Below are 22,884 nucleotides of genomic sequence, written 5' to 3' on the forward strand. Positions count from 1 at the left end.
AAAAGGACTACCATAAAGAACAATTGCATACCGAGAAAAATGATAAAATATGCAGATCTATTCAAGAAATTAGAATGAGAACCTTAGAAGGTCTTTTTAAAAGGAAAAATGAAAGCTAACGCACACACTTATGACTGACACGTCTCATGTGTTCAAGCTGATGCACGCACACCGAGCCGATCTATGCGGCGTATAACAGAGCGGATTGTTCCTGCAGTTTGGCAGCGATTCCCCCTGGGCACAAGGCGATCCTGAGGGCCGGCTTTGCCCGGCTCGCCGCGCTGCCAGCGCTGGGCCGCCCCCTGCCATGGCCAAAGATGGCGGTGGCGGCGCCGCGGCTCCGGCACCGCCCGGCGGGCGGGCGCTTCCGCCGGGGCCGGGGGCGCGGCGGCTCCTCCGCGGCTCCTCCGCGGCTCGGCGGAGGCCCGGGCGGGTGCCATGGGCACGGCGGCGGGCGCGGGCGCCCTGCGGCTGCCCGGGCTGCACGGGTACGCGGTGGAGTTCTCGCCATACTGCCCGGGGCGCGTGGCCTGCGCCGCCGCGCAGTACTACGGCATGGCAGGTGCGGGGGGCGGCGCGGCGGGGGTGACCGGGAGCGTGGCTGAGCAGGAGGAGGCTGGAAACGTGGGTGTGCGGAAGGACAGACGGTGTCTGTCAAATGCCAGAGCATTTGGGGACGGCTTCACTTTCCGCTGCATTTGTTCTGCCGTGAGACGGCGACTGTGCCCGCCGCGGGCCGGGGGTGTCGCGGGTGCTGCCCCTCGCCCTCCACAGCCCGGCGGGATTCGCCTCTTCCCAGCCCGCCGCTGCCCTGGTGCTTCTCACAGCGCCCTCGGGGGGAGCGCTCGTTTGTCAGGGTCGAGAATAAATGTGGCAGTAAAGACGTACACAGTGTGAATAAAATGTCTGAAGGTAACTTTCTCCGGTGACAGGACCCGAGGGAACGGCCTGAAGTAGCGTCAGGGGAGGTTTAGGTTGGATATCAGGAAAAGGTTCTTCGCCCCGAGGGTGGTTGGGCACTGGAACAGGCTCCCCAGGGAAGCTGTCACACCACCAAGTCGGACAAGCTCAAGAAGTGTTCGGACAATGTTCTCTTTGGGATGGTGCTGTGCAGGGCCGGGAGTTGGACTGGATCCTAGTGGGTCCTCTCCAACTCAGCTTATTCTGTGGTTCTGCACCTTCTTGAGCTCTTCTTGTTTTAGTCCCTGAGCGTCCAGGCAGGCCCCGCTGACCCCGTCTCTTGGAAGAGCCAGTCTGGCACTCTTCAATACTGGCATCTTTTTCATTTCCAATGGGAATATTGCTCCCCAAAACATTAATTTAAAGAAAAAATTCCAAGTGTAGAATTACTTTAACAATATCCCCATCAGATGAGGAAGCAGAACCGATGTGTGTTTTATCAGAACTGAATTATTCATTTAGTTTCTGGTGAGCTGTGTTTGTATTACTATATTCAGGAAGGGATGAAAAAAGTGTTTGCTCGCCTGTGCCATCAAAAAGACAAAAGGGAACTCTTTGTTGGTATGTCTGTCATGTGAGGCCCATGGGGAAAATGCACTTTTATGCTTTATAAGCAAGTCTTTTTCAACCTCACCGACAGATACACTGGAGTAAAATAGAAACAAAAAAGCCAAAAAAAAAAACCCCACCACCAAAAAACCAAAATCGAACCAGAAGAATGTGATGTAAATTAATTACTGTTTTAGAGAGCATGAGACCACAAGATGTTTAATTATGCAAGTAATTGTTAGGCTTCCTAAAGTTCACGTGCCCTTTGTGTTTGCACTCTGAAGCTGCTTCAGAACCACTCCAGTTTGCATTGGCATTGGGGAATTAGTTGTGATGTTTTGTTTTGTTTTACTGGTTTAGGTTGTGGAACTCTGGCAGTGTTGGAACAAAACGAAGCTGGGATTATTCTGCTCAGGAGGTAATGCAGGTCTATCTTTTATTTTTGTAAGATAAAAACTTACTTTGTACTTTGTACTTGTGAGTACCAGGCACAATTGAAATATTTTTAGTTATTTTTGGCGATATAAAGTATCTTTTCAGTTCTGAAGTAACTACTGGATGCAGTCTTTTTATTTACATAGAAATTGATGTATTTGTATTTACATACAGTACAAAAGATGTGTTTACATTGCATCGATTTTGTTATGGGAAATCATCTGGTTTGCACCATTTCCATAGTGTAAACCATTTTGTGGAAAACTGACAATGTGAATTAAGAGCAGCTTCTCTGCCCTAGCTTGAAATTATAAGTTCTACCTTTTTTGGAATAGTGCCTTGACACCTAGATTTATGCCCTTATGATTGATTTATACTGAAAATAGAGCAGGAAGCTACGTCAAGTCATGGAGGTCCTTCCTAGGAGATACAGTTTTCTAGGGGTTTTAAGGAGATTGATTTTGTTGTGGATAGAAGAGGGAGAAAGGTTAGAAAGGAGAGGGTTTAATACTTGTCTGTTGTTAACCTAAAATGTTTTAAGGAAAGTCTTGAAGCAGTATTTGTTTAGATTAAGGTGGCTGATGTGGAAATGATTAAAAATAATTAATCATATTCCAAGAAACCTTTTTTGATTCATAATTGTAAAGCAATACTCTTTGAAGATGTTCAACTCTCTGTTACTTCTGGCAAGTACTCTGGTTTAGTACAGTTCATTTCTGTTTTCAGGGACTCCACTTATTTTGTGGTAGAAAGTCCTCTTAAGTCCTGACCCACAGACTGTGTGGTTTATCAAAGTGTTCCATGTGCACCTGATCATTGCTGCAGGATGCCATCAAATTTGACCTAAGCTTAGCTAAACCTTCAGTGAAAAGGGGGTAAAGAAATTCTTTTTTCTCATCAGATAATATTGCAGTAATTGGAAGCTGTTGCAGAGTATGGCATCAGATACCATATGGTGAATTGTAGGTGTGTTGGGAGCATTTTCAAGGGTGTGTAGAGTTCTGTAAATTCATGACTGAGCTTCTGTTGAGTTTTCATTGTGACTCAGATTCATAGTGGTGTGAATTGGATAAGGCTCTTCCAACACAGTTTTATTTCTTTCTTTATCACAGTTGTTAGAAACAAACTGCCTCTTGCATTCTGGAGAAACCATAAATCAGACTGAGTCATGTTGTACCTCTGTTTGTGTGGCAAGTTTTAGACTGGAATCAGAGTTCCTTCTTTGTCTGTGGAATGTCCTTGGCTCACTTATGCTTTAAGTTAATCAATCTGTTCTGGCATAGGATTGTAGAAATTGACATTCAAACAAGTAAATTAATAGGAAGTTCACTTGAAACTCAAATATGTAAAAATGCTGTTTAGAATGGTAAAAAAGGCAATTTAAAGACTTTCTTTGCATGGAACTAGTCCATGTTTTATGTCATGCTTTCTCACAGACAAATATCTTCATTTTTCCAATTTAGTTTTGACTGGAATGATGGCCTGTTTGATGTGACCTGGAGTGAGAACAATGAAAACATGTTGATCACTTGTAGTGGAGATGGATCTCTGCAAGTTTGGGATATGGCTAAAACCAAAGGTCCGCTGCAAGTCTATAAGGAACACACTCTGGAGGTAAATCAGGCAAACTTAAAAAATGTAATGGATGCTCTTATGTTTGAATAATTAAAATATTTATTTGTAGTCTTATAATCAAAAGTAGCTTGTTATTTTCTAACTTTTTTGAGCCTGTGGTTTGAATTAATAACTTGAATATAAAGTGGATGTACATATTCTTGTGCATGTTCATACACTGTAGTAGGTGCTGCTTGATTACACAAATCTAATATATTCAGAAAATAGCATTTGTAATTCCTTACAGCCTAAGTAATTATTGTGATGTATGAAATTACTGCAGTTACACTGTGATTTTTAGAGAGCCTTATTAGCTAGGCCTAAATCAGACAGCTGATATATCAGTCTTATTCTTGAGGTTGTGGAGTGATACACATTATGCACATCCTTAGCAAGGGGGTTGCACTCAGATCTGCTTATCCTTTTCCCTCCTAGCATCTGTGAGCTCCTACTCAAATAACAGCAGTCAAATATTGGGCCAGTGTGTATGTTTTTTTAGCCTTGGTTTGATACTGTTACATTTGATTTTCTTAAAATCTCAGTCTCTTTGTGCAGTGGTGTATGGGTAGAGAAGAATATTATATTCAGGTTCATAAATACATTTGCATAGTTTTAAGGTTATTTGTTCTGTACTACATCTATCTTCCCTAAAGTGATTTTTCTTCCCTTTTCTTTTAAGCTTTCCTTCTGACCCTCCACTCACTTCTGTTAAGTCTTTGAACTTAAGATGCAATGAGTTTCAGCTTGGACTTTACTGATACTTTATCTAAAGCACATCGATCTTAATAAAATAATCTAGTAGATATGCAGTCAAAAAACTGATTGAGGGAATTCAATTTAATTCCCAAAAATCTCAGGATTTTTTCAGATATGAAGCACTAGGCTAAAAGCTGAGTGACTGTAGTTACACAAGAGCCCATCTTCTATAGCTTAGTTCTTGGTAGTTTTTCTACTTTGGTTTAATACACTTACTGGATAAACTGAGAATTTTGAGAGAGGAGTTTCTAGTTGTGATCAGGATTTTGATAATATTCAAAGGCTCATAGTAGTTACAGAAAGATGTAGGTGAAGCATAGTACCAAAATTTTGTTTTGTTTGTTTCTGCCATTTTCTCATTGAAATTGCGTCAGTAAGTTTATTTGGTTCTGTTACACCATCTGTTGTTTGTGAAATAAACATTTCTGTGTCTATGTCTTAGCTGAGCTGGTAGCATGGGAGGTGGGCATATTCAGCTGTGCTCAGAAAGACAGAATAGGAAACATGGGCTGAGTGAGAATTTATTGTGAGATATGAAAGGTTTGTATTGATTCTTTATGAACTTGTGTTAAGAGGATAGATTTCAGAAGGAATTTACCTAGCAATTTCTGGCAAACACTGGTGCAGACAGTGTTCTCACTACCTTCCTAATCCTTAATCCCTATCTGACATTTTTAATGGCAGTTTTGTCACTGCATTTTATATTATTTCTAATGCATGATTGACAGGGATCTGTTTCTTTTTTTTTTCCTAAATGAGATCATTGTTCCATCTCAAAAAGAATGTGCATTTTTAATTTAAAAGTGAATTTGTATTATCAAAGGATGATGAGTTTTATTCCAGCACTAGCCAATTGCTGAATCTTATGAATAAATTAGTCTAATTTCCTTTGGTTTTGGTGAAATCTCACTGGATTGTGAGCTAATAGAATGCTTGAATTAAATTTGTCTTGTAAAGTGAACCTGAACATTTATTTTAAGCTATTTTTTATGTTTTTACATCTTTTTTTCCTTCATTTTTTCATCTTGCCAGAGGCATTTCTTGCTGCTGTTTAGGAATAAGCTAGGGTTCATTTATTTTAGGATTGAAGATAAAGCACTAAAAGATTAACAGCTAAGGTTTATGCTGTGTTATTAGTCTTTCCCAGTTGCTCAACGCAGCTTCCATTGAAGTGTCTTTACGTTTATGTTGGAGGATGGCATGAGAAAGAAAGAAGAGTAAAAGTGAACCTTACTGGGTTAGTCCCACTGTCTTCTTTCCGTCCTCTCCCTATTAGCTAGACCTGTCACATGCCAAATGGACAGGATCTCTTGTTTTTCCTGAGCCTGTTGTCTGTTCTGTTGGTAATTCTTGCCCGAAGCAGAGTTCGCCCAGGTGCTGCTGCCTCTGCTGCAGCTGCAGAGCGCTGAGCAGCGCCAGCCCTGTGTGCCATATGTGCCCAGGCCTGTGTCACAGCACCTGCTCTGCAGATCTACGTGCTGATTGCTTGGGAGGGAGCTGGGAGCCCTGTGTGTGCTTTGCCTTATCCCTGCAGCAGATCTGATACATCCCACGTACCATGTATTGAATGCCAGCTGTGTGGATTGTGTGACACAGGTGCATGTTTCCCAAAGATCTGTTTCTCTCTGGAAAATCTTGAATATGAATATGAGAACCAAATACTTACTGAGCTGCTGTGTGAGTGAGGCATACTGTGTAGTGATGCAATTAGGGGCATTTCCAAACAGCAGCAGCTTAGGAGTTGAGCTCAGGCCATCACAGAGGTTCAAAGGCAAAGAGAGAAATATTTGTGAGGAGCTTGGGAGCTAGTTTGGAGAAGTGTCGTGTCTTCTGTTCTTAGAATCTATGGAGAGGTACTGATGTGTTTCCTTCCACTATTTTAGTGGAAGAGTTAGAATGGAAAGGAGCATGTTTTAATGAACTGTAGGATAATTAGTTAGCTAACAAAAGTAGAAAAGTCAAGAGTATGGTTGGTAAAAAATCCCAAAATAATTACCTCTCAGTTGGGTATATGGCTTTTGTTAACTACTGTCCCAGTGTCTTGTACATTTGAGCTGTACGCTCCTCAAGAAAGGGAGTTCAGTACAAAATGGTTCTAGAGCAGTTTGGCTTTCAGTATATGGAAAGTAGGACTTTGTCAAATAAAAAAAGGAGAGTTGCAGATAAAGCAGCTTGTTTTTCTCTGGGCAGTGGTTGTGTTTGACTTATGGAAGATAAGCAAATCAATGAAAACCAGTTCATCTAAGCTGGATCTATCATAGGCTGAAATATTTCTTAGAAATGAAAATGCTTAGAAATAGCTAAATATTGCCTCAATTTCCATTCTCACACAGGATGCTTTCCATAGAAGACTTCCAAACAGTTGCTGGATTTCTTTCCCTTTCAGCTACTCTGCTCTTTTAATCTGGTGACACAGATCCAAGCACTTCCACCTTCAAAACAGGGTTGCTGTTATTAAATGCACAGTTCCATCTATCCAAGGCAAACCCAACATTTGTTGACTTGCAGACCAGTGCTGTGCTAGAACTAGATTATCCCAGGTGGAGTACAAATCCTTGGTGGTTTAGTGACCCAGCTGTTGAGGGCAGTGCCACCTACTACTCATAGGTAACGACCACATTTCTGAGAAGTGTCCTGGGAGCTCTGATTGGGTCAGGAGGTGAAGTGGATGAACTGTTTTATGTAATATTTATCCACCTTACACTGAAATGGTTTGTGCCCCAGTGCAGCTTATTGAATCACTTTGGTGTGAGGTAAAACCAGACAAAACAGAATGTACCATCAAGTAAAGATGTGAATTTGAAGAATGAAGTTGTACATGTACTTGACACCTGAGGATTTTAAATAATTTGAAGAACTACCGTAGTGCATTTGTTTTTGTGAGGCAGCAGAGCTGAAAAATCAGCAGTGAAGGGTGGAGGTAAGGTATCTTCTGTCAAAGCAGGGGCCAGCATTAGAATATGCTGTCAGGGAAGAGGGAGCTTATTTCAACTACACGGTGGAAAGTAATTTCTTAATAGCTGAAATGGGTAGTTATGAGGGAAAGTGAGTTTTAAATTTATCTTATTTTACTTGTTTGATGATTTGGATGATCAAAAAAGAGTGCCATAGAACCTAGAAAATATGGTAACCAGGAGTATTTTATGACATATATTTCTTAGGAGAGCTAGATATAATAAAAAATATAATAAAAAAGCATTTATTGTTAGTCAGTCAAAATCTCAAAGTCACCTGTGAAGAGAGATTGCATTTACAATGAGAGATGGCTAGCAATTGGAAACTGTAGATCTCTAAATAAAATTGGATCAGCGATAAGAAATCAAGTCTGAATTATGGCTTTTAAAGTGGTAGACTCCTAGTGATGGTAGATGTATGTGGATGTGGTTGCAACTTTTCTTTTTCCTCCATTTTGGCCCATCTTTGCTTTTTCAGATACTTTTCTTAGCCTGTATGTACCTTTAATGTCTGACTGAGAGGCTGCATTTGATTTTTGTTCAGGCAAATGGTATTGTTGGGAGGTTTTGCTGTACTTCAGATGACTAGAATACAATCTGCAAATCCCAGTTTATTTTGTGAAATTCTGGCTAACTACAGCCTGAAACTTGTATTCTAATGCTCCTTCTAAACTATACTCTTATGTCATTTACAGGCATATAGTGTTGACTGGAGCCAAACTAGAGGAGAGCAGCTAGTGGTGTCTGGTTCATGGGATCAAACAGCCAAGCTGGTATGTTGGTTTTCTGTTGAAGGTGAAAAGTGTGATTTCTTTTGGATCTCATAGTCCTTTGTGTTAAGAAACAACATGGATTCTCTTTTCCTGTTTATTTTTACTCTGCAGCTGAAATTCTGCTTTAATTGAGAGGTTGCTTAAACTTTGAGATGATACCAGTTTAAGCTTAAAAATGCCTTTTTTAAAAAACATTAATCTAATCCTTTCTGTATGTATAAAGCTGGGGTTTTTTTAATGTATGAAACCTTTCATTTCTTATTAAATGTATATCTCAACAATCTTCTTTTTTCCTTTATTCAGTGGGATCCAGCTGTGGGGAAGTCATTATGCACTTTTAAAGGCCATGAAGCAGTAATTTACAGCACTATATGGTCTCCACACATCCCAGGTTGTTTTGCATCTGCCTCAGGTAAGCATGATGGTAAAGAGGTTCTCACAACAAAAACCCAAAAGCTGCCTTCTCTGTTAGTGGATCAGTTCAGCACTTTTTCCAGCAGATGGTAGTGTGTGTCATATACGCTTGTTCTATAAAAGTGGAACAAGGAAAGGTAAATGTATTTCTGCAGCTGGATTTGTAGGTTCTGTTACAGTCAGTAGATCATCCTCTTGGCCATTTAAATGGGGCTCAGCAGTTTTCTAGCAGTGACCTTGTGGCAGTTTTTTCTGTTATTTTATGTATATCTCTTCCATTCCTCTCACTCTTGTTATTGAGCGCTAAATCATGTTTTATAATTTATTTTGTGTTTTGGCTTATGTTTTTGCTCAAATTATCTCAAGTGTTGGTAGACTGTTAACTCTGTGAGAAATGTAGTCAGTTCCCACTGAGCTTTTTTAAGCAATTCTGTAGATCTCTGTGCCTTGCTCAATCAATTTTTGTTCTCTGCTTTGGCAGGGGCTGTGGGTCTTGCTGGTAAATACAATCACAGTTGAGTTGGGTGTACACAGTGGCAGAGAGAGGTGAAATGGTAGTGTTTTCCAAACACTGCTCCTGCTTCAGAGGCACAAGGAGAGCTCTGCAGTGAAACCTAGGGCCCTGCTGATGATTAACTGGGAGAGAGGTGCTGTGAGCCACAGAGTTTGCCTGGGAATTAAAAGGGCTATAAGGAACTGTCTTAATACAAATATTGGTAGATTAACTCTGGTGGCCTAAATTTCTCAGATTTCATATCTGTTGTACTTCTGTACTGATTTTAATAGAAATTGTTTGGCTCTAATGTTGAGAGGGTAAACATAACTATGTTCCTGTTGCTGAAGTTGGAGAGGCAGTATGTACACACAGATACTAGTTTTTCCTATTCTGTGGGAAGCCAGATGAAAAAGTACATGTGGCTTTCATAAAATTTCAGTCTGGCTGTTTCCAACTGATTCTGCCTGTAGAGTTTAGCTAGAATGATGAATGAGTAACATTTATTTGTTCTACATAGTAGTGCTTGAAAGCCAAATGTTGGAGCATGGGTTTTTCCACATTATGTGATGGATACCTGTCTAGCATGATGTGCAGAAACTTGTGGGATTGAGGCCTGTACACTGTATGAACAGTTCTACTGAAATGCAACTATCTATATACTACAAACAAAATAAGTACCTAAGTACCATTTGGTCAAGGTTAAGTGCTTAAGTGTTTTTTGCAAGTTCTAAGGAATGTTCTCTTCAAAGTCCTGCTTAGAACCCTCCTGTCCATGGTAGTCTTAGCCATACAAAATTTGTGGCATTCTAGATGAACAAAAGGGCTTTGCTGATACAACTAATTACTTCATATTTGAACCTCTAGGATATGTAGCCAAACTTTCTTCTAATAGATTGCCCCTTGAAGAATTTTGGGAAACATTGATTGTTAGATGCCGTATGTTGTGGTACCTAAATTTGGTACAACAATTGATCTGATCTTTGAGTGACTCAGTGGGTGCAGCTGTTGGAAGTTTTGACTAGAACACTACAGAGTTCCTACTTTTTTGTGAATTTTTACTTTGATGCTTGAAAGGGACTATTACGCTATTGGAGCCTAAAGCTAATTGCAGTCAGTTTTCACTCATTGATGGAAAAACAACATGCACAAAAGACACATTATTTTTGTTCTCTAAGTGTGAAGTTCTCACTTGGGTGTGAAATAAAAATCTGCTATTGGTGCACTGATAGTGTAATTCTGGGTATAAAATGATTAGATTTTAGAAGAAGTCTTCAAAATGATGATGAACTTTCTTACAGTTTCCAAAATAAAATGTCTGGTGTACTTCTAGATGAAATAACATAGAAATCATGACATGCTGATGTGGAAAAGGTTTTGTGTTTGCATTGTAATTTTCCTATGGTTTGATTGGATTGTTTTACTATAGAAAATACATATTGGCAGTCATTTCTTTGGTCAGGATTGTGGATAGTAGAAGGACTCATGACCCTCTAGCTCTGTGTGTAAAGGTCAGTTCCTTGTAAGAAACGTACATCACACAGCTGGTGTTCAGAGAGTTTATTGTTCAGTGCTTAATGGCATTCTAGTCTGTCAGTCAAGGTATGTGATGAGAGTAAAGTGGAACTGTTCAAGGAGGCTGGTTGTCCTCATTTAAAACTTGCTATGATCTGCATACTCTATGAGGATGACAGAAAATCATGGGACAGAAAGCTAAATTTCACTGATGATTCATCTTCTATTGAGCTAAAGTTGGAGCTGGAGAGAAACTTGAATCTCAATGTGATAGTACTGTGTCAAATTTAGAGCTGTTCCCTTCTTTGGGATGTGCTTGCTGGAAAGGTTGACCTGCAGTTCTGTGGTCTCTTATTATGCAACTTTTTGTTGTCTTGAAAATTAGTAACTGAAATGCATCTGGAGGGAAACTTTATGCACTTCTTTTCATACTTCTTTTCATCTCACTTGTATTTCTTCACTTTTAAAAACAATAGCTTTTTTTGGATGTTGTTAAAGATTATTGAACCATTCTTTTCTTGAAGGAGTCTGTACTGCTTTGAGATTGTAGGGTATCTGTATGTCTGTGTCTTTTTTTTTCTCTCTTTTGCCCCACTTGTCTCCTTTCTCATCCCACCTCACACATACCTACTCACAACCATGTACTTACTGCTATCTTAATAGTGAAGTTGTAATGCTTGAGAATTGAACTGTTTCATGTGGCAGCATCTTCAATTCTGCATGTATGAGTAAGGTAAGTTAGGTATGTTGTGAACCACAGATTGGAAAAAATGTTGCTCTTTAAATACTTCAGATTAAACTAAATGTAAGTAAAACAATGCACTCTTGTTTTTCTTTTAAAGGATGTGAGCAAGGGGAAAGAAGATCTAAAATCATATTGCATGCCACACCCCTGCCATTTTTTGCCTTTATTTGAATCCCCATAGAATCCTGCAGAAGTTTAATTTCCATGTAACTAATTAGTTTGTGAACACTGAAAACAGAAAACCATACAGAATTGCAAACCACAGTAAAATAGCTGTTCAAAAGGATCAACCTATGCCTGAAGCTTATATTTGATTTTGAAATATGGCTTTTTCCCAAGCTATTATGAGACTAGAAGAGGAATACAAGTGAAGAAAATGAGAAATCCAAGATGGCAATAAAAAGCAATTGAGAAAGATTTTGGGTATAGCTTATTTTGCTTCATTAAGTCTCCATTCTGAATACATACAAGAAAACTGAGCTTGTCTGCAGCGGACAATAAAATGCAGTTGAATTGCAGAAGATATATATGTCTCATGCTTCAGTCAAATTAGGTTTTATTCAGCATCTAATAAACTTCAATTTAACATTTACAGGGACATGTGAGGTGTTTTACCATGCTCTTGTCTTCATTCACAATCATTTGTACTTCAAAACCTGAAAGTAAATGTCTTATCTTTTTTTTGTTATTGTTATTTTTTAAATTGGGAGTTCATAGTAACAGAGCAAACTGTTAATTCTGGATGTGTAAATAAGTGCTGTTGTGATGTCAGTAACAATTTCTGAGCAGATAAGCAGGGTGTTCAGGTGTACGTGTGGCACCAAACCAGAGCCCTGGTAAATGTCTGCCTTACACTGGAAACACACTGATGTGGAAAATGTCATTAAAGAAGTGACATGAAGCCACTAACAGCATTAACAGCAGCCTCATGGCTAAAGGGGTTTAATGAGTCATTATGTCATTTGCCTAGATTTTTTTATTTTTTTTTAATGCAGAGAGCAAATTGGTAAGAATCTTATAAAAAACATTTGAAATGCACACAACAGTAGTATTTAGTCAAATGTTAATCAGTTCTGCTAAATGATTCTCCATGGCTACAGAGCAATAGGCCTTGCTTAGTCCTGTGGTTTATAAAGAAAGCATCCTTTTTAGTATCAATTTGGTTTATTGTCCTTTAACAATATAAAGTACCTAATAAATACCATTTTAACTTTATCTGCAAGTATTCTTCGATACAGATACAACACTGACAAATAAAAATATGGATGTTTTGGATTTAACAAAGCCCAGATTTAGAATGACTGATAGCTATTTTATTAAATACTGGGCTCTTAGTTTTAATACTGCTTTCCTTTTTAAATCAGTCTTTAAGTTTACTGATCAGGGCAGGTACATAATTTTAATAATATCTTAATTCATTAATAAGGGAAAGAAATTTTTTTGAAATCTGCCTGACAATGTGTGTATTCATCAGAATAGATCAATTAATTGTATTCTTTGCTCAAAGACTTGTTTTTCAGACTCAAAGCCCAGGGCAAAAAATTTTCTTGTATCACAACAAGATGTGATAATTTCTGATACAGTTTTATTATGCTGGCAAAAGTGTTGGATGACTGTAACTTTGCTACTTTACAAATGAATCTGTAAATCCAGATCCCACTCTTGTAAGTCCTTGCATTGAGTGCTACACTTTAACATTGAAACTAAAACCCATTTTTTATTTCACGTTCTGTTTTACTGCCAGCCCTGAGTTAGTGAGTTGCTTTTTAAGAAGTCTCTTCTTGCTTACTGGTCTCTTGGTGATAAATGTGTGTAGTAAGGGGATTGCCAAGCTGTAGTTTCATAGATCAGGCTGGCATGTAGTCTTGCTGCACCTTTCTGTGTTTGGTATTCAAATTGTAAACACATCTATGATTGAACAAATCATACTGCATGAAATAATGAGCTGGGGAAGGTGTACACTAGGTGTTGTAGTGAGAGAACATTTACTGAATTAGTGCAGCTTCTCAGAAGAGGTGTTTTTTGTGTTTCTGGATCAAAATTTGGGATTGTCAGGTTTTTGACATCAGTTTTCTAAAGTTTCAGTTCACATTCCTGCCTCAGAAGTAGCACTGAGCAAAAGAAGGAGCCATTGGAGAGTAGGACTTGCAGATAAGTAATTCCAAAAATGCTTGTTTGTTGAGGTTCTGTAAAAATGGAAGAAATAATCTGCTGTTTGGCTATGACATTGGTTTCTCATGAGTTCCAAGCACTGTTTTCTAGTGGCTTATATTCAATCCGTTTGAATGCAGTGTGGGTCCACTTTTTGCTTCTTATGACTCCTGTTATTTTCCTGTTCAATGTGTTAGGAGAAATGTCATAGTGAAAAAGGTTCAAGGCTTTGCAAAAAAATGGTCATTTTTGAAACCAAACCCTAAAGGGATAAAAGAATGAGATGCTTCAATTTGTACAAGTGCTTGTACAAATCAAGCATCTAGAGAGCAAGCTGACTGTGGAGTTACTGTGGCTGCTGTTTATGCTAGAAGTGTTTGAAATACAATTTACTGGCTTAGTTTGTTATGTCAGATTTATGTAGTGATGTGAGGGGAGTGTTTTCACTTGTAATCTGTTATTTCATGCCTTACCAGTACATTATTGAATTCCTCCAAGTCTTGTGCTACAGTGTTGGAGTTTGACCCCAGCCAGCCACCAAGCCCCACCAGTAGGATCAGGGAGAGAATAGGCAGGATAGAAGTGAGAAAACTCATGGATTGAGATAAAGACACTTTAATAGGAAAAAAGCAAAAGCTGTGCATACAAGTAAATTAAAACAAGGGACTAATTCGCAGCTTGACATGGGCAGGCAGATGTTCAGCCATCTCCAGGACAGCAGGGCCCCATTATGTGTGACGGTGACTCGTGAAGACAAATATCATCTCTCCAAATGTCCTCCCACTTCCTCCTTCCTTCCCCTACTTTATATACTGAGAATGCTGTCAGAGGTCTGGAATATGCCTTTGGTCAGTTGGGGTCACCTGTCCCAGCTGTGTCTCCTCCCAATATCCCGTGCATCCCCAGCCCCCTCATCAGCAGGGCAGTATGAAAAGAAGGAAAGGCCTTGGCTCTGTGTAAGCCCTGCTCAGCAATAACAAAACTTCTCGATGTTAACCCTGTGCTCAGCACAAATCCAGAACATAGCCCCATACCAGCCACTGTGAAGAAAATTAAACCTACCCTGGCCAAAACCAGTGCATCAAATAAGCTTTACTAAGTCATTCCCTAATGCACAAGCTGAAGTGTTTCTCAGGAAATGAGTTTATCCCTCAGTTTATACTATGTGCTAACTATGGTAAAGTATTGTATGTAGCACATGCTATAATATAAAGCACTTTCAGGTTGTAGTATTTTGTATTAAAATACAAAATATTTATATATTATATATAAAATATTCATGTTATGAAACACTTTAGTATTCAGAAGAAATAATCAGTAACAGTTTTTTACAGTAAATTAATCTGGGTTGTGTCATTTGGGTTACAGGTAGGCATCTAACAGATATTGCCATTTGCTGAAGAATGGCTTAATCATAAGTCCTAACTTTGGTCAATTTTGAAAAAAAAAAATTGTCCCAAAATTTATGTATAATCCTCTTGGGCAACACTGAAATAAAGATATCACTAACTTTTAAAAAAGTAATTATTTTATTCATTTCATTTCATTTCATTTCATTTCATTTCATTTCATTTCATTTCATTTCATTTCATTTTTCTTATTCTTTTTAGAAAAAGAATTAGTCGGGCTCTTCCCTAAAGTAATTTAATACCCTTGTAATTTTTAGCTTGATGGCATTTTGTATCCGACTAGAATTGACCAGTTGGAGAGTATGTTTCCACTGGTAATTATGTGTACTTGCTGGGTAAGTTGTGCTACATGGTGATAATTTTGTGTATTCGGTAGTACTCTTGGATGATTTAACTGAAGCTGTTATTTGTGTCACTGTTGTATCTGTCACTTTGTGTGGAATTCCATGAGCTTTATTATTCCTGTTCTAAGTTTTCTTGTACTGTTGTATTGGTTTAACCCCCATTGACAGCTCAGCCTCACACAGCCACTCAGTCACTCCCCCACAGTGGGAGAAGGGAGAATCAGAAGGGTCAAAGCTGGAAAACTCATGGGTTGGGGTAAAGACAGTTTAATAGGTGAAGCAAAAGCTGTGAATGTCAGAGCAAAACAAGGAATTCATTCACAGCTTTCCATGGGCAGGCATGTGTTCTGGCGTGTCTTGGAAAGCATGGTTCCATCATGCATAATGGTTACTTGGGAAGACAGGTGCCATCCCTCCAAACATCTCTTTCTTCCTTTTATTTTCTCCCAGCTTTGTAGGCTAAGCATGATGCCTTGTGTTATGGGGTATCCCTTTGGTCAGCTGTTCTGGCTGTGTCCCCTTCCAGCTTCTTGTGCAACGCCAGCCCCACACTGGCAGGGCACCATGACGAGATGAAAGGTCTTTGACTTAGTGTAAGCACTCCTCAGTGACAACCAAAACATCAGTGTGTTATCAACATCATTCTCATCTTAAATCCAAATCACAGCACTGTACCAGCTACTTGGAAGAAAAATATTTCAGCCAAAATCAGAACAATTATCTGTGATAGAAGCAATCAGCACAATCATTTTAATACACATAAAAAGATTGGTTTTGAGAGTCATGAGATTTGGGTTCTGCTTTTTATTTTCCCACAGATTTTCTGTTTAATTCAGGCTAAATAATTTAATCTGGTTCAGTATTTAAAAATACATGTAAGGTAGCAAGTAATGTAAACTTGTAATCATTCAGTGGCACTGCTTTAATTGTGATGGTTTTGTCTTTTTACAAATGAATGTAGTGAAGTAGAGGTAATGCTTTAAACTGAAAGAGGGTAGGTTTAGGTTAAGTATTAGGAAGAAATTCTGTACTTGGAGGGTGATGAGGCACCAGAACAGGTTGCCCAGAGAAGCTGTGGATGCCTCATCCGTGGAAGTGTTCAACACCAGTTTGGATGGGGCTTTGAACAACCTGGTCTAGTGGAAGCTGGTTCCTGAAAAACATTGTACCTGTCCTAGTTAGAATTTTTTTCTCCTTCAGATAGTTTTAAGGTTTCATGGGGTTTTATTAACCTCCCAAATACCTAGCTATTTTTTGTAGTTACTGTTATACCTCTGCACTGTTTAGAAATGATTGCTTAGCTAGTTGTTCTCACAGGACTTTGGAGATGATGATTTATGAATTTGGGTAAAATATATCTGTGAAAATAAAAGATAGTATTAAGCCTACATGAAATTTAAATCTTGAAAATACTTTATCTTTTCACTATTAGACATTGTCATTCACATTAGCAATCTTTATCTTCTGTATAAGAATGATGTACTTGTAGATTAGCATCAATTGAAAAGTTTTGAATAGATGAGTGTACATTGTGTAGTTTTATTGATTCGTCCAAGATTTAACAAATATTCATTAGAAAGAAAGAAAGCAGTACAATGTATAAACAATTCTGAAATCATAATAAATTATCTAATGGACCAGTAAAAGTCTGTTGCCATAGAGAAACTGCTTCTTACAAAAATAGAAATATTTTAGGGGGGAAATGGTGGGTACTTTTCTGGTTGCTTACTTTAGTGTGTCAGCTAGAAGTGTCTGTTAATAGATATGGTTGTACTAGGTGTGCTTTCCTTGTAGTTTCTATTATTATTATCCTACTTTTGCTTTATCTTGTGAGAGAAGTGCATCCTCAGTATTTGTAGTACTTATTGAAATGTGGAAATTGCAAATTTTTTACTGCAGGTTTTGTTGAAATTATATGTAAATATATATGTATGAATGGAAATAAGCTTGAGGTTAAAAAAAGTTTGTTAAAAGGCGCACTGAGTCAGGATTACACTGTTTATCAGGGGGGTTTTTATTAATCTGATTTTTCCACTTAAATGGAAAAATTGGATTTTTGTTTGGTTTTAAATCAGTCTTTTCTATTCACAGAAAGGTTCACTTGCATGTTGTGTTACTCCATTAAAAACATTTCACTAATAGTGCCAGCCAGAATTATAACTGCTAACTCTAGCATTTTCAAATTTAAAAAACACCACCAAAACCAACAACAACAACAAAAAACCATGGAAAAATAACAATTTTTTTCATTTTCTCATGCATCAGCATTTTCTATTTAAAAAGAAGTAATTGAGGCAATTTTACATTTAGTGTCAAAATTGATACTGGCTGATTAACTTACTTTTCCAAATGCATTTGGCCCTTATAATGCTACTGTAGCATCTCTGTAGCAGTTCATTCTAGTTCACCTGAATTTATATATTGCTTGGGGAAAATGATCCTGTCTGTCGTGAAATATGTGTTTCCCCTTCAAATCTATGTTATCTGATGAAATTAAAATAAAAGCTTTATAAGAAGTCCATTATAATATCTCAGAAAGACTTAAACTGAACTGTCCTCTGCAGGCAAGCAGATTAGCAAGGCTAATGGAGAGTGGATCCAGGGCATGCTACCTGTTCTTTTGCCAAAACCCTGCTGCTCGTGTTTCTTCCTCTCCATATGTTGCCCTGTTTTTATAAGCTCTGCAGCGATGTTTGAGGCTTCAGCTGCCTGCAGGGTGCCATTGTCAGGAGTGCTATCCCTGTACTGAGCAGCAGTCTTCCTCTTGACAGTAGGGGAGGGCAGTGAAAACAGGGAGAAATTGGGTGTTGTTCCCACCTTACAGATGGGGAATTTATCCACCAAGAGTGCAGTGTCTCTCCCGGTCCTGAGGGCTGAGGACGAGCCAGCCAACACCAGAGCAAGCTCCTCATGGTCTCTGTGGTCAGAAGGCTGGACTTGTGACATGTAGTGAACTAAGCTCTCTCTGCCTTATTTATTTAAACTTCCAAATGTTTCATGAGATTTTTGTTTTGGGAAGTCTGCAGAGTCTGGTGGTTCGTGCAGCTAGGAGTGTTGCTGTGGCTCTAGGAGTGGGTTTGATCTCTAGCCAGTTTCTTGAAAAGAGCTATGATTTTTCTTGTGCCCAGCTGTATACTTTACAGCCAGTGACCAACAGGGCACTAAAACCATCAAAGTGCTTGTATATAAAGGGCATGAAAACAATCATTATACAGAATTATCAATAATTTCTTCAGTAGCAGCATAAACCGGTGTTTTTTAAATTTAGGTAGTATTGATACAAGTATTGATTCTATTGATATAGAAATCATGAGTGTTTTAATCATCTTTTAGTGATGAAACTTGTCTCTTGAATGAACATAAGCATAGTAATAATAAATTCTAATTAATTTTCTCTCTCTGGAAGCTAGAGAGCTAGAGAATCTCTTTTTGTTGACACAAAGCTAAATATTCAGGGCTTTAAAATCCCAATTTTAAAAATTGAAAAGCTTAGTTGTCCTGTCAGCTGATGCAGCTTTCAATATCTTTACAAACTGTTAGGAACTGAATTTGTAAGAAGGGTATATACAAATGCTGTAGGTCTTTAGGGGTAGATGAGAAAGCTAAGAAACACTTGTCTGCTAAGTACTAATGGATTAACTGAAACTTGTAACTGATGCAACAACATTGGATCGATTTCTCTTTGTTTCAGGTGATCAGACTTTAAGAATTTGGGATGTGAAAACTCCAGGAGTCAAACTTGTGATACCAGCCCACCAGGCTGAGGTCTTGAGCTGTGACTGGTGCAAATATGATGAGGTATAAAACCGTTCATCCCACTGTTTTGCTAATTGAACCACTCTCATTAAATAGCAGGGGGTTTTACTGCAACATTATTGCATCTTCTCTTTATGAAAACATGCCTAGTTGCATTGTTGCTCTCATTCACTATTGCATCTCCAGAAGAGCTTTGTTCTAAGAGATGGTCAGCCCAAGCAGATCAGAGATTTTGCTTAACTCTAGCGAGCAGAGTAGTCAGAAGTGGAAGACCAGTTTGTGTTTGTCTGTGCTCTTTAATTTACATACTGTGGGTGTCACTTCATTTATGATTTATGAATCTGTATTTTTTGATTTATCTAACTTTTGTATCCAACATATACATTGCTACAATTTAGTAATTAAATTGTCATGATATATCTTTGTTTTGTGAAATCATCAGAACTTGCTGGTGACCGGTGCAGTTGACTGTAGCTTAAAAGGCTGGGATTTGAGAAACATCCGGCAACCAGTGTTCGTCTTGCTTGGTCATACCTATGCCATCAGAAGAGTAAAAGTAAGTTGTGTTTTATTTCCCAGTGACCATCACTGAATTAGTACACAGATTTTTCTGTAAGCCACTAATATTTTATGTTATCTAATAGCTAAGGAAAAAAAACAACAGGGTGTTAGAGGGCTTGGGAGAGGGTTTGAAGGTTACTTTCAGCTAAATTATGAGGGAAATTTGAGATGGGGAAAACATGTTCCCTTACTCATTTCTAAATTATGCTTTTCTCTTTCTACACAAAGGGCCTGTATTCACAGAAAACAAGATACAAAACACATTGTGAATATATACTTTTGTGTATACAAAGAAAATATTAATGCATTCAAAGGGATTTTGAAACTTTATGCCTGAAAGGCTACAGATGACTTTACTAGATCTGTGTACAGCTAGAACACCCACCAATAAGAATTTGCTTTCAATGCACAATGACATTTTTATCATGTTGTATAAAAATATGTATCCAAATATCTTTTTAGGTAAGCTCAAAATCTAAAACTGTGTTTCAGTGTGAAATATTGAAACTAGCAAAGAGTGTGAGGGTCAAATACATCAATATCTAAGTCTCCTGGAAAAGGAGATAGTACCTAATTCTTTTAAAGCCTTTCTAGAACAGGTATGTTTATTAATATTTTCTAGGAAAGAAACTTTTTCTGGCAGAAGAAGTTATCCTTGGTTGGTTTTTTGCTTCACATGGCCTTGATTTGTTTCTAACATATTTAGAAGTTACTGTGCTTAGTCTGTAATTTGTCAGAAAAGGGTGTGATTCAGGTAGTCATTCTGTATCACAAATCCTTTTCATGGTCATACAACATGAGAAACCCCTGCTCTACTTATCCCAGCTACTCCTGGTCTGCTCTCCTCACTGGTGTTTGATGCTGAGTCTTTTTTTCTAATTTAAGGCCTGCATGGCTATTCTCTAACCTGGCTCTGTAAAATATTTTTCATAGGAGAAGATGCATCCATGTACAAAGGAGGCTCACTGAGAGTACATGACTTCTATTCCATCTTACCAGGCTTTCATTGCTTCCATTTCAAGACAGCCATGGTCCCTGAGCACATAAGATATGACAGTGTGGGCCAGCCCTTCGAGGTGGTGCAGTATCTCCACTTGTGTGGTGTAACTCACCAGTCACAGTGAGTTGAGAGAGAGACCTGGATGCTGCCTCTATAGAGGCAGCTGCCTCTACTGATATCCCTTCCCCTGTGCTGTGCTGACACAAGCAATTGTAAAGCTTCAGCTGATGGCTCTGACTGAAAACCCTGTCCCTGGAAGTGACTAGTTTCTGTCTGGATCATTAAGCTGTTTCAATTTGTTGCTCAACCACACAATTGCAAGCCTTGACACAAAGGAGGGGTACAGGAGCACACAGTTTGAAGTGGAAAAGAAAGTGGAAACCACAAGTCTTGGCAGCAGATCTGAGGCTGGCAAGGAATTCTACCCAACACAAAACTGTGAGGATTCCTGCAGATTTATTTTGGTCTTTCACTGCAGTACAGGGCATTATCAGTGCACTGAGGTCATCTGGAGTCCTTTTTGGGTGATTTTGATGTTGGTGCATTTGATCCTCACATTCTTAGCTGGCTTCAATGTCTTACACTGAAATACAGTTATAGTTTCCAAATTTACCTAAAAAGATATTTGGATATGTTGGAATCAGGATGGATGATGTGGTGGTCTTCTGCCTGTATAGCAGGCAGATGCTAAAATTGTACTATCTTACAGCTAAATTGAACAGAATTTTCTCTTGTAGCAGAAAGAAATTATGCAAATTTTTTCAACTTACATGTGTAGCACTCTGCTAAGTATTTTGATAGAGTTTGCTTAGGTAAGTTTCTAGGATACTTAAGATTTAAATAAAACTTTGACAGTATGGTTTTGCTTTATCTTAAACTATGAGAATATGCAAAAGGGGCTTATGGAATTGTACCATTGCTTTTTGTTGCCCGTCAGACTTCTTCCCCTCTAGTATTCATTTTCCTGAGGTGCAGAACCTGTTTTGTTTTGGGGTTTTTTTCCCCTCAAAAAAAATGGCAGGAACTCTGCAGAGGTTCAAGTTCCAGCATGCACATTCCTCAATTCTGCTATAATAAAGAGAGCTCTGTCAGCAGACTTCAGCAGCCATCAACATACGCTGCTCTCTTGACAAGCTGGGTGGTTGTGGCAATAGCCTAGACTTAACTTTTGACTTTGTAATTGCTGTGAATAATATTAGAAGTCTTGCAGGAAGACTTAACTGTGAACCACAATGTGGGGGACCTGCATTTCAAACTCAAGTTATGTCAGTGGCTTGTTGTATTTCTTACTGAGAAGTACAGATTTTAAAATAGTTGGAAACTGAAGGTTGCAAAAAAACTGGAGCTGAGATGAATAATTTTTGCATAACTGCATCCTTTTTATGCTGCAGTTGTTAGACCAGTCTGCAAGAGTCCATGGAAGAGTGTATCCTGTAAAATGCTGTGTAGGAGAGGGGGAAATCATGAAGTGATGTTATATTGCCTTCAGTTTTTCCACTTATCTCCAATTTTCCCATTTGTATAAATCATTTCAAAATTGTGGGGATATAGAATAATGATGGTAATATATCTTATATTCTCTGAAGTATGGCACAGATTTTGTCTCTCTGAAAATAATTAACTGGTCACATAGCTGGTTTGAAACTTGATTTACATAACAAGATGAAACTTAGTCTATTAGCCAAAAGCAAAACTTAATGACAGTTTATATGACTGTTCCAGAACTTCTTAACTTTACAGCAGAGTTATTTGGTACTGCTGTAATGAAATCTAAGCAAAACAGGATCCCACAGAGCAGTCCTTGTGATTATTAATTCTATGATTCTTTGTAATTAGAAGCATGGGGGAGAAATACATTGATGTAGTCTGTTTTGTTGCAGCATGATGTGATATGAACCAAAACCATTTAAGTAGTTAAACTTTGATAACTTGCTGCTTACAGTAAGCCTGTATGTGTTCACAATGTTTTAACTTTAAAAATTGTTTTGTTTTTTTGCAGTTTTCACCATTCCATGCAACTATATTGGCCTCTTGCTCCTATGATTTTACTGTAAGGTACAGTATTTTCTCTAACTGGATAAAAACAGAAAAGTGATGTATTTTAATATGGCTTGCAATAGAAAACAGTTCCAGAGTGGATATATTGGAGAGCAGTTAATGTTGCTGTCAGATGCTTCATAAGCTATGTTGAAAACACATGGGTTTGTCACTTAAAGCCCAGCTCAGTCACTCTGCTGAGCAATATCTGCTCTGTCAGATGCTTTCTGCAATCCTTTTCACATCACTCTGCTGAGCATAGTTGCATCCAGCTGGGATAATGTCTGATAAGAAGGTAATACCCCCCTAAATTAAATTAGTTAGGTGAGTTCATATGTTTCTGTGGCACATTTTTATTTAGGCTTTTTATGAACAATGTTTTTGTGCTACCAGTATCTGAGGAAGCTTTAGTAGTGTT

General features: G+C 38.4%; 1 protein-coding gene across 1 annotated transcript in view; it reads left to right on the forward strand.

Moving 5' to 3' along the window:
- Positions 1–406: 406 nt before the first annotated feature.
- Positions 407–22,884, forward strand: part of PEX7 (peroxisomal biogenesis factor 7) — a 42,489-nt gene continuing 20,011 nt past the window's right edge. The window contains exons 1-8 of the mRNA XM_059468599.1: positions 407–562; positions 1,870–1,927; positions 3,408–3,558; positions 7,964–8,041; positions 8,345–8,453; positions 18,804–18,910; positions 19,311–19,424; positions 22,429–22,484. Of these exons, the coding sequence (XP_059324582.1) occupies positions 439–562; positions 1,870–1,927; positions 3,408–3,558; positions 7,964–8,041; positions 8,345–8,453; positions 18,804–18,910; positions 19,311–19,424; positions 22,429–22,484 (797 nt within the window). The 5' untranslated portion in view covers positions 407–438. The remainder of the gene's footprint in view (positions 563–1,869; positions 1,928–3,407; positions 3,559–7,963; positions 8,042–8,344; positions 8,454–18,803; positions 18,911–19,310; positions 19,425–22,428; positions 22,485–22,884) is intronic.

This window comes from Ammospiza nelsoni, chromosome 3 (genome assembly GCF_027579445.1).
Source record: "Ammospiza nelsoni isolate bAmmNel1 chromosome 3, bAmmNel1.pri, whole genome shotgun sequence".
Taxonomy (NCBI): domain Eukaryota; kingdom Metazoa; phylum Chordata; class Aves; order Passeriformes; family Passerellidae; genus Ammospiza; species Ammospiza nelsoni.